Genomic DNA, 12,248 nt, shown 5'->3' with positions numbered 1-12,248 from the left:
TTAGTTATTGTTTTTGCTGCAACAGTCTCTTTAACATTAAATTCAAAAGTATTTAACCTGGCAAAAACAATTATTGCTTCCAATCTGAACATGCTCACATACTCTTCTTGAGTTGAATTAGGCACTTTAGTTTATTTGAAAATAACATTAAACAGATTCTGTAAATATACATTCTTTTCAAATTAGTTAACAGCTAGAGTCCAATAACAAATTTGAACAACAGACAGATTCAATGAACAATGGATTATGCACATGCATTTCTTTTTTTAAAAAGTGGTATAAAACGTAACAACATATGTTTTTACATTGCTTTAACTCATCAAAATAAGTAATACTATTCAGCTAACTTTTTAAGTCAGTTTAATGTGATTTAAGTTGGAATGATTTAAGTTGCTTGTACTTAAAAATTTAAAGCAGCAACTTTTTTTACAGTGTAGTTTTAAAATAAACTGCTGCATTCCATTTTTAATTAAATCTTGACTAACAGGACAGGAAGTAATTGCTCCTCATCACACGGAGAAGCCTCCTACTGTTGGATGTGAACATATACATCTTTGTCCCGCTGTAGAGATAAATGTAACCTGGAAGAAAAATCATTATCTTTATGAGGTCTAATCATTGTACTTTAATGCTTGTAGAAAGTTGGTTAAAAACACTTACTTTTGGACAGGTGGGCTGCTGTAACCTCTCCGGTCATCCCTGGAAATCCATCTGCCAGTCGTTTGGGATACCCTGTGTCCATCTTCTTCGTCCTCTCATCATAGCTACCCCAAAAAAGAGAAATGTAATATTCCAACAGTTTTTTTCAAAAAAAAATGTATTTAATTTTTTTAGCAAAATCCAAGGGTTTTTGTTTATGCTTTGGCACTTGACCAACCTGTAGTACATCTTGTCAACGAAGAGAAGTGTTTTTCCTGAGTTTTTGTTGTGGACGGCAGCATTAACTTTTCTTACGGATAATGGCAGACCAAAGCGGCTGAGAAGCTTGGGATAGCCCGGCTCAACGTTGTTTCCATTAAAAGCCCAGACTTGTCTACCTGTAAACAAAGACCAGCTATTCTAAGAGGTTTTCTTAGCATGGATACAGAGATTAAGTGTGATTGTGGTTTAAGCATTCCCAGATTGTTTGGGAAAATACCTTTGAAAAAGATAACTTTTCCCTGCACTGGATTTTCATAAGCAGCATCTATATTGTCCGGAGAGTTGGGCCAGAAACTCTTGATCAGTTGCGCCACACCTCTGCTTCGAGAACTACGCCAGAAAAAGCTGTAGGAAGACACATGAAGTCATTTCATTTAAACATTTTAGGTCTATATAAAAATCCACAATTTTTTGTTTTTGTTTTTGTGCATTACCTGTCCTTGAAGAACATTGTTTCTCCCCTAAAAGTTGTAACAGCATCAAAGATCAGGTCAGGGTCACAAACATTAGGAGCCGTTGGTAATTTTGGATCAGGTTGGATGGGGGTTCCGACTCTGTTTGGGCCTGAAGGAAATACCACATAGTAAACAAACGACTGAATATGTTTGACACAAACATTATAGATGTACTCTTGAAGATCAAATTACCATAGAGTGACTGAATCCCTCTGATGTCATCAGAGGGCAGAGAGAAACGACCCGGATCCCTGAAGCTGTATGTGGGAAACATCAGAGCGCCTGGAACATTGGAATGTCCAAGACCCAGAGAGTGACCAAATTCATGGGCAGCCACCAAGAACAGGACAAAACCTGCAGAGAAATTAAGTAGAACAGATTAGGTACAAGTTAAAAACACATTTAAACAAATCTAAGGGGTGCCAAGGTAATGAAGTCATTGCACTTTTTCAATCACTAAAATCAAAAAAAAAAAAAAATCTAAAAACTAGCAAAACTTACCTCTTGATGAGCGGAAGCTGAAAGACTCATCATCATCGAAATGTGCATCTCCACCAAGTCCAGATGAGGGAGCGAAAGCATGAGCCAAAACGCCTCCTGGTCCATCAAATGGGAAAGCATCGCCATGATCTGTAGGAAAGATGTTTTACATTTAATGTTTAATAAAGAATTTAGGTCTTCTTTTTTAATACACAATTATAATTTTTTATTTAAAAAAATGCTTATAAATCAAAGAACCTGGGCTTCAGATAAGAGTATGTCTTATCTGAAGCCCAGGTTCTTTGATTTATAAGCATTTTTTTAAATAAAAAATTATAATTGTGTATTAAAAAAAATAAGATAAGACATACTTCAAAGAAATATTGATGCGATTAATAATCCTGCTGATGCATCTATCTTCATATATGGCTGTTAAATCATGAATTTTAAGCTATTTTACCATTTGAAATGACAAATTCAAGTGAATTGGGATTCTTCAATTTGGTGTACAGTAATTAAAACAGACATATATTCAATAAATGATTTTACAAGCGCAATTTAATTGCGCCATTGGTTGGTGCAGTGTCGCACTTCACATGCAGTACCCGTTTTTTAGTTCCGCTTTTACGGTATCCAAGTGGTGCTCAATGCAAAGCTAACTGACATCCAGCTCCCTCTCTCTCGATGTACTAGGTGGAACTTGACCTAATTTAGGTTTAGGGATAGGGTTATAGGTAGGGTTAGGGTGTGGCGTGACCTTCAAACTCCACCCATTACATCCAGAGAGGGGTTGGACGTCAAGTTCCACCCATTGGCTTTACAGTGAGCAGCCTCTCACACACTCAATCAAAGTCCTCTTAAGGCAAGTCATTTCTCTTGGCAGCAATGTTTTCAGTCACACAAGTACTAACAGCTTTTATCTCTTTGAATGGGGAAACATCAAATTCTCCAAAGCTGTTCGCCAAGCAAACTTACGATTAATTGGACTAATTGGCCTGCACTAAATATCATCAATTAAAATTACTTACACTGAAGATAGATAGATGATAGATGGATAGATGGATGGACATAAAAGTAAAAAGAACGAGTAAAACGTACATTTTGTTCCAAAGGAGATCATGATGTCAGCTGTGCCTCTGTAGATACGGGTGAATCTCAGAGGAGTGACGTCTGCCCACACTTGCAGGGCTCTTTTAATGGAATCATCCACCTCTGCTTTTGACATGTCAGGGGTGTAGTTCACAATCCTGAGGAAAAGGACCACAGTCGGTTTCTGCTTCTCTTTTTTCTGTGACACCAAGAGAACTGATATTATACACACCTGTATGTGAGCTTGTTGGTCTGCCATTTGGGTCTGCCTCCAAACGTGGAGAACGCAGCAACATCTGGAATTCCACAGCGGGGCTTCTTCATCACCTCCAGTGTTTCTTGGTCCAGCGTTCCAGTGACCTTGATTCCAAAAAACCTTTGCATCTCTTTCATCTTCTCAGTCAGTGGACTGGCACTTCGTTGGAAGACAGTTTTTACATCTGTTAGATTGTAAAAACTCTTCAGGTAATGCTAAAGAGAAAGAAAAAAAAACATGGAATTATAGGAGGAATTGTAATGTAAGAGTAATGACCAACAAAATGATTGGTCCTATATGAAATAAAAATCATACCTCTGCAGTGGTTTCATCTTTGTCAGTCGGCTCTGTAATTGGTCCTGCGTGAATAACAAGCACCAGGCTTGCAAGAAAACCCAGGTGGCGGTGAATCCTCCTCATGTTGTGAGTTGCTTCTTACGATCTTGAGCTTCTCTTCTGATTGGAAGCGTCTGATGGAGGCTTATATACTCTTAAAGCTGGGTGAGGTGTTGAGCAATGGGGGAAATTATCAGCCACAAACTTCTGTGACTGTGAGTAACTCATTAACTGACAGACTGACAATAATCACAAGATTTTAAGATTATTTTAATCTTTAATCTCTTTCTTCTTGAGGATTATAAAATTATGATTTATTGTAAACACAAGGGCAATACAATGCTTTTAAAGTAATAAACTCAAAGAGATTTCCTGGAAGAACTTTCCTGTTAAAAAATATTGTTATGATGTTAGAAGCATTATGTTATTATTCTATTATTTTGTTTTACATTTACATACACTTTTTTATGTCCAAAATTCTAATAAATTAAATGTTATAAAATGTAATGGTTCAAGGAGGGAATTCTGGGAATGACCATTCATATTTTTAAGTCACAAAAATGTATAAAGTATATACATTGCCTTGATAAATTATATATATGATAAATTAACAATATAATATAATAATATATACCTTTTTTTATAATATTCGAAAGTAAAAGTATATGTAGTTTTAGTTTTTTTGTTTTACCATGTATGGTAAATAAATTTTCAGACAACCAAATAAATGTTTTAATAAATAAATAATATTTTAACATAAAGTATACATATTGCCTTTGTTAAATACTCAAATTATAATTTCACAATCATTTCATAATAAATTGTAATGTAATTCATGATTACATATTTATATACTTTATAATTTTATATATATACTCACCGGCCATTTTATTAGGTACACCTAATTAAAAAAAAATAGAAATATTTCTATTCAACAAGGATGCATTAAATTGATTCAAGTGACACTAAAGATATTTATAATGTTACAAAACATTTCTGTTTCAAATAAATGCTGTTCTTCTGAACTTACTATTCATCAAAGAATATATATATATATACACACACACAACATTTTATTGGTAAGTCTGATGACTTATAAATACTGATGATTCGCAATAAAAACTCAAAAACAGAAGTGAAACATGCAGTTAATATTTATCCTCATTCCACTTAAATAATGCAACCTTTGTTCCTTTATCAGAATGACAGCAGCAATAAATCTATAGACATACAAGGACAGACATGGTCCAAGAGGAAGTTCCTCATTCATCTGTTTTGATTCACTGCTGTGACCTCAGTCATCCAATAATAACTGCCAGGGTAATAATAGCTCCATTGTGTTTGTGTGTGCGTGCAGTTTAGTGCTTATGGAGGATTGAAAAGCAGACACACATCCAAAAAAAACAACTAAAACACATTGATATTTTTAGCATTAGGGTTTTGGTTAAAGTGTTGGTCTGTACTAAATATAATTTGTGCAATTTTAGAAGAAATTAAGTCAAAGTGAAATCCCCAGTTTATTAAGCAAGGCTACATGTACATTATGTCTATAATTCATCTTTGTGTGAGGTGTGCTTAAGGTGTTATTGAAGATATACAGGTAAAGGAACCAAACTATCATGAAAGTGGTCCATACTCGTGCAGTATATTTAAATGTATATATATTACACCTTAAGTACATTTTATACTGTTTTATTATTATTATTTGTTGAGTGTCACCATTGTTGTGTTTTGTATGTCGAGTATTGAAGTCTGTTCATCATTAGGGGATGGAAAAAAATACTAGTGTTGCAAGATGATGTCACCTATGATAAATCTCAGCAGCTGCTTGACTATTGTGAAGTATTCATCTACAAACAATAGACAAAATGAATTTGTAGTAAGATATTGGTAAATCTTTATGCTGAAATAATGTTAATAATAGTATATGACTTAAAATCAAATCAGCCAATTAGCTTATTTTCTATTCTAGCTTGTCATTGTTTTAACAAGTGTTTTCATTTGTCACACTTCTGACTTGGCTAGAACAGTCCAAGATCCCAAACAATTGGAACAGTTATCAACATTATGGGGACTTCAAAACAATTTCAGTACTAAGCAATATCATTTCTTACAGGTTAAATGCATGGTTAAAGACAACTGTATAATGTGAATTCACAGTAAAACAAGAGCAGTAAATGACTGTGATGTCAGCATAATTTTGCTGTTGATTAACAGTAATTCGTAAGAAAATGACCCATTAATTCACTATAAATGTTTGACTACAATAATTTATTGTAAAATAATATTCTTTAATCCAGTAAATTACTGGCATTATATATATATAATAACAATATATATATATATATATATATATATATATATATATATATATATATATATATATATATATATAGATAGTGGGGCGTAGCAACCGGGGGGACGGGGGGGACACATGTCCCCCGGACTTTTAGAAACAGCTGATTCTGTCCCCCGCATTTTTTTTTTTTTTTTTTGACCCAGCGCCAATATTTCCGCCTGTGTTCTCTGATTTGTTACTTAGACTTGAGTGAACTAACATTCAGCCAATCACAGCGCGAATCATCTCTTGGGCGTGTCTGCCATGAGCTTCAAATCTCTTGTTGCTCTTGCGAATTTTCGTTCATTTAGTCCCTTTGCTGTTTGGCCGTCTGCAGTGTTACCAACTTAGCAATTTTGTTGCTAGATTTAGCAACTTTTCAGACTACCCTAGCAACTTTTTTTTCAAAAAGCACCTAGCAACAAATTTAGCAATTTTTTTAGTTTATTTGGCAACTTTTAGCAACTTTTGGAAAGTGACTCTAATCCAAACAACACTCGCAAGGGCGTGGTGAGCTGGTAAGGGCACCACAACTTCCAATAGGAAATTTGAACTGCAGTAGTCACCGTTCTACCTGAAGAGGTTGAACAGCCTTTTTACAGCATATATTGTAGAATTAAAACACTTTATACCCAAATGTCAAATAAATTACTTGAATAAATGAACAGCATTAATAAAGCCCCAGTCTTACAGATCATTAACTAAAAAAAGTTGTTTTAGGTCTTCTTTTTTTTAAAGGTGGGGTATGTGATTTGCAAAACGGCTGGCAGATTTTGAAAATACACAACTCAAATGGTCCTACCTTCTTTCCTTTGACTCCACCCATTCGAAGAGCATGGACATGGATGGGGGGAGGGGGGTATGGTACGACCGTTTGATTGACGCACTTACTGTCCAATGATTCTAGGTGGTCTTGGAAATGATTGGCTGGAGTTTTTCGAGTCTTGCCCGTTCCACAGATGAGTAAATTGCTTAATTTTCATGTCAGTGCTTCTAACTCAGTGGCTGTAAGTGGGTTAGGGATAGGATTTCAAGTGATTTTGAAAAAATGGCCAAAAAAGAGAATTACATACCCCACCTTTAACTAAAAAAAGTTGGTTTAGGGTTTAGTTACTGGGTAACTAAACCAACTTTTTTTAGTTAAATTTTTTTTTTAATATATATATATATATATATATATATATATATATAATTTATTTAACAAACAATAATATCTACGTATTACATAATGGCGTAGTTTTGCGTTGCGATTACGTAATGACGTCATAAAGCAATGACGTCACAACGTCATTTAGCAACTTTTAGCAACAAATCGATCTGCCTTTAGCAACTTCCCCTGAAAATTAGTTGGCAACACTGGCCGTCTGGGGTAAAATGCACCCCAGAAAAAAGCAGAGGACGATTACATCCTTTTTTTCAAACACACACTGTAAGTATGTGTTACAGTATGTCGCGATGACATGAATCACGCGCAAAGTTTCCTTGTTATGATTTAACCTACTCGCAGTAAGACGTGTAAGACAACAGAATCTGTATGGACCTCGTCACGTCGCGCCGGATTGTGCCGAGTGTGTGTTGAATCATGCTCTTCTACTTGTCGCTTTGGATAAAAGCGTCTGTTAAATGAGACATAACAGATTATTCCCAGCAGGCACACAACGCCAGAAGACGTTGATATTTGGTTAAATTTCGGTTGCGACGTTGGGTGACCACAATTCAATGTAAATTCAACATCTAATGTCAATGTTAAATTGATGTCCAATACCGACGTCAGCTGCCGTTGAGATTTTGTTGTTTTTGCGTAACCAAAATCCAACGTTAAGTCAACGTCAAATAGACTTGACTACTAGACTTCTATGGCGCGTACTCCGTGCCAAAATCAAACATCCGACAGATCGAACGTCTATCCGAACGTCTAATCCGAACGTCTTGAACTTTCAAACGGTGACCCACGTGACGACCTGGCGTGACGTCAGCCTCTTGAAATTTGCAGCTTTTTAACCATACAAGTATACAAGCTGATGTGTAAAGACTATAAATGGACATGATAGGCAATACATATATTGTACCCCAAAAACAACTTTCCTGAATCCTGTGATTTACTTTCAAAGAGCAGAAATACTGCCTATATAGGCTACAGACATTCAATAGTCTTGACCAGTATAATCATTTTAACTAGTTTTTATTGTTAATTTTATTGCCCAATGTACAATGTTCCCACAGTCCATAAAAAAACACTCAAAATAAATGTAGTCTATTATTTTATTTTTTACTTTTTGATCTAGAAGGTTTTCATATTAGATTTATATATTTGGACTGAATGATCTAATGAATGCTCTGTAGTGTTTATGATATTGAGCTGTGTGTATGATCTGAAAGCATTGTTTGATTTTGAGCACAGATAAAATGGTTTTGAGTAAATTTCTTTATTTTGACAAGCGTCAGATGTTCTCTGAATGTAGTTTGAAGATTTGGTTTTGTGTTTAAGGTTTTGAGAAAGTGGGTGATGGTTCCAAGAAATGTATTTTAGCAATTCAGGAAAACTGTATAGATTAAAAACATGCATTCTTTTTTTTTTATACATAATATCAAACAAATAAAGTAATAAAATGTAAATCTAATCAAGCATGATTTTTTGTTTCAAGAACTTAGAGATCTTATCTTAATAAAATTACTAAATTATCATAATCTTTCACAAATAAACATCATAAATGTTAAAGTGGAAAGGTTTATTAAAAACATATGTATAATAGTTATAATATTACATTTAGACAAGATCAGCTGAATATAGGCTACTTTACTTTGTAATTAAAGGGGTGATGAACTGAGAAATCAAAATTTCCTTGAGCTTTTGACATATAAGAGATCATCATACTATAATAATATCCTGTAAGTTTCAGAACTGAAAACTACCTTGTTAGTCCAATAAAAGCTTTTATAGACATCAGGCTCAGCAAACGACTCGTTTTTCAAAGTGGGGAACTATGACGTCAAAGAGGATAAAACACCGCCTCCACAAAAGAAGATCAACGCCTACTTCAACACGGTCTGTTTAGCCCCGCCCACCGATTCGCCCAAACATGCTAAATAACATAGGACGGCATGATAATTGCTAAACCGGATCGAGCTACTTCCAAGCAATAAACATGCTGTTTACTAAATATTGTGCAGTGCCTGTTTGTGGAAGAAGACAGTCTGCATAAGCTTCCTTCGGATTCCAGCATGGTTAAACTTTATTAAATCAGTCAATCACAATTTCCCGACACGGATCTGCCAGCAACATGTAACCATGTGTATTCTAATGCCTGATCTGCGATCAGTGATTTCTGTGTAATTATTCAAGTTCAGATATTTCTCTTAAAATCGTTCAATACTGTTTATGCATCTGTGACTAAACGATCAACTTCACATAATTTCTCGTAGAATTATGAAAATAGTATTTTTTAAACTGAAAGCGATCAAAGAACGATCCCTTTCCAATCTCCCAAACTGTCAATCAAACAGCACAGCGCGAGCCGCGAGAGCTTATCTGGACACTTACCAAACTCGTGATGAAATAATGACACTGTTACACTACACAACGAAGCTCTTACTGTGTATTCACATCGTGTTTGCATTGTGATTTGGTGTAAGCATTTGTGAGAGTGCAAAAATTGCGTTGCAATGATAAGATCTTTATTCACACGATCAACAGACTGTCTGTCATCTGCTCAGTCAGTGCTCATCATGCTGCAACCTTTCATGTGATGGAATAGATTTAAATATAATGCTTTAAACGATACTTTTCACGATTTGTTAATCTCGATAGCTGTAATAGTAAAAACGTAGTAAAAGTTTTCGAGAGAGTTCATGTAATACTAGCTATTTCATATGCAAGCATGTCAGCCAATCACAGCAGTGGGCGTTTGCACTGCAGTCTCACAGCAGACACGCCCCTTAAAACAGAGCGTTCAAATCTGAGGCTGAAATCAGGCTTGGAAAAATGGCTTTTATTTATAAATTATGACAATTTTTGATGTAAAAATCATACTAACATTATAAGGGCACCCCAGGCAACATTATAAAATAATAAAACAATCCAGTTCATGACCCCTTTAAGGTTCGTTGATTTTCATGTCTGCCACATATAAACAATGAGCCCCCCAAAAAATGTAATGATCATTTAAATAAAATCATATGTAACACGTTCCTACATGTGCTTAGGTGTTGTTCCCATGGCGACCGGTCGGAAGTGCGAGTTACTGATCGTCTTCCCAACCCCCAACGTGTTGTTTACGTGTGAAGACACGTTGTAACACGTTTTTTTTATATTTTTTTTTTACCTTAGTTTAACTTCTTATTCTTCGGTTGTATCCTCTAACTAGTCCACATTTGATTACTGCAATGGCTGATTTAGAAAGTTATGTACGGTGTATTATTAAAGTTAAATATAGCAGAGGCTAAATATTATTGACAAACCTGACATGCTTAAACGGTTATTTTGGAAAAGCACGATATTCTACATAATTTTTCGCCATCTCCCATTAAATCGGGAATAGATCTAATTTCGGAATGTGTCTTATTGAATACGCTGTAGCGTATTCAAATGCAGCAAAAACTGCAATCAGTATCCAATCTGCTTTACCTAAATATAAAAATAATAGGAAATAAATTAGGCTATATATATAGTAGGCTACATAAAATATGCTGACCATTTATATCAGACAAATTGACATTTCAAATACAAAGCCGGCCTACATGTCTACTTTATGATACCCTTAAGAGTGTAATGTAACCCATGACTTAATTTCAGGAGTCTCTCGTCTCAGGGGGACATGAGGGAGGAAAGCATGGTAATTCGAAAATCCTACAGGTTTTCTAATAATACAAAGCTTAATGCTAAATCCTGAAGTATCCCTTTAACTATCAACAAAAAAGGTTCTTAATATGACAGTTTTTTTCTACTTGTTACATTTGTTAGAAAATTATTTTTGCTTTTGTTTCTCTTTGTTTGCCCTGCCTATGTTTTGCCCCCTCGTGGGTTTTGCTTTCCTTGTTTTCAACACTACAATAAACTGTTTCACCTAATTCTGTCTGTGCTTGGGTTTGTATCTCAAAACCCTGACATATATGTATATATGTGTGTATATATATATATATATATATATATATATATATATATATATATATATAATATATATATATATGTATGTATGTATGTATGTATGTATGTCTATTATTAGCACTCTTTAATGTTAATGCAATCTTACAGAAATCTTTATTTAGGCCTATTAACAAGGATTTGGGACGATTATAATGCCATGCTGCAAACCACTTTATGCCCCTTTAGCACTTTATTCAATAATATGTTTACAAGATGAGAACACGAGAGACAGTGAAAATGCATGTTAGAAACAGTGTTTACATGACCTCTCTCTATGACAGAATTTATATATCAGAGTTCATCAGAGTAAAAAAAAACCCATCAACATCTTGTTATGTTAGAGGAACTCACTGTCTTGCAGCCCAAGAGTCAGCGGAGTCAGCAAAGTAAATTTCAGAATGAAGATGAAATCATGGTAAAAATGAACAAAGTAGCCTATAGGCAATAGATTATATTGGATAATCTTAACTGCGTCTTTCTCAATGTGTTACTACCATGAAAAGTCAATGGGTGACAACATGGTCCATGGCATTGAAGACTTTGAAATTAAAACCCTTTATCTTATAACTTTAAACTCTTACTTGTAAAACAACATATCAGACAATATACAATTAATCAGTTTGACAGATAAAAAAAAAAAAAAGGAAAAATACAACAACATTAATTAAAAGCCTACCACTGTAGCCTATACAGATAGGTGAGTTTGAAACATTAGAGTCATGAAATACACAGAAAGTCATGATATAGCCTACAGGTGGTAACTTGTTCAGTTCATCACTTAGAATAGCCTACAACACTATAATAGGCTTATTCAGGGAAGTGCAGGAAATGGTTGAGTATTGTTTTAGGTATAACATCTGTATAGGCCTATTTAGTGCCTATCATGTCCATTTATAGTCTATCAGCTTGTATACTTGTGGTTAAAAAGCTTCAAATTTCAAGACGCTGACGTCACGTCAGGTCGTCACGTGGGTCACCCGTTTGAAAGTTCAAGACGTTCGGATAGACGTTCGATCGGTCGGTCGGTCGTTCGGATGTTTGATTTTGGCACGGAGTACGTGCCATAGACTTCAACCAAAATGCAATGTCTGTCCGACGTCATGTCCAACGTCAACCTAACGTTAAACCTCTGCTGTCTTTTGTTGTCTACGTGCTGCTCGCATCCTTTCATCCTTTCACAATAAATCAAATTTGTTTTGTATACTCAGTGAACACTTTTTTTATTTGTCC

The 12,248-nt window shown here is 34.9% G+C and overlaps 1 protein-coding gene and 1 long non-coding RNA gene across 2 annotated transcripts; both read right to left on the bottom strand.

Annotated features, from left to right (window-relative positions):
• Positions 1-296: 296 nt before the first annotated feature.
• On the bottom strand, positions 297-3,652 carry LOC309488724 (collagenase 3-like). The gene is made up of 10 exons (XM_082157054.1): positions 3,517-3,652; positions 3,178-3,416; positions 2,955-3,103; positions 1,878-2,006; positions 1,569-1,730; positions 1,356-1,485; positions 1,139-1,266; positions 878-1,037; positions 661-764; positions 297-581 (listed from the first exon to the last, which is right to left on the bottom strand). Exons 1-10 carry the CDS (start codon positions 3,619-3,621, stop codon positions 481-483), a joined length of 1,407 nt encoding a protein of 468 aa, XP_082013180.1. The 5' UTR covers positions 3,622-3,652; the 3' UTR covers positions 297-480.
• Positions 3,653-7,469: 3,817 nt separating this feature from the next.
• On the bottom strand, positions 7,470-12,142 carry LOC309489671. The gene is made up of 2 exons (XR_014202474.1): positions 12,077-12,142; positions 7,470-7,726 (listed from the first exon to the last, which is right to left on the bottom strand). It is a non-coding gene; the product is annotated as an uncharacterized lncRNA (long non-coding RNA).
• Positions 12,143-12,248: the final 106 nt, after the last annotated feature.

This window comes from Leuciscus leuciscus (genome assembly GCF_965113295.1).
Source record: "Leuciscus leuciscus genome assembly, chromosome: 24".
In the NCBI taxonomy this organism is placed as follows: Eukaryota; Metazoa; Chordata; class Actinopteri; order Cypriniformes; family Leuciscidae; genus Leuciscus; species Leuciscus leuciscus.
The sequence above is the reverse complement of the archived record's forward strand: the minus strand, read 5'-3'. Positions and strand labels throughout refer to the sequence as shown.

What these genes read in the sequence shown, in the direction of transcription:
- LOC309488724 (XM_082157054.1), bottom strand. Translation starts at nt 3,621, where the DNA reads ATGAGGAGGATTCACCGCCACCTGGGTTTTCTTGCAAGCCTGGTGCTT. An exon ending in AAGATGAAACCACTGCAGAG is followed by an intron (nt 3,417 to 3,516) that starts GTATGATTTTTA and finishes CTTTCTCTTTAG; the next exon opens with CATTACCTGAAGAGTTTTTA. An exon ending in AAAAGTTATCTTTTTCAAAG is followed by an intron (nt 1,038 to 1,138) that starts GTATTTTCCCAA and finishes CTTTGTTTACAG; the next exon opens with GTAGACAAGTCTGGGCTTTT.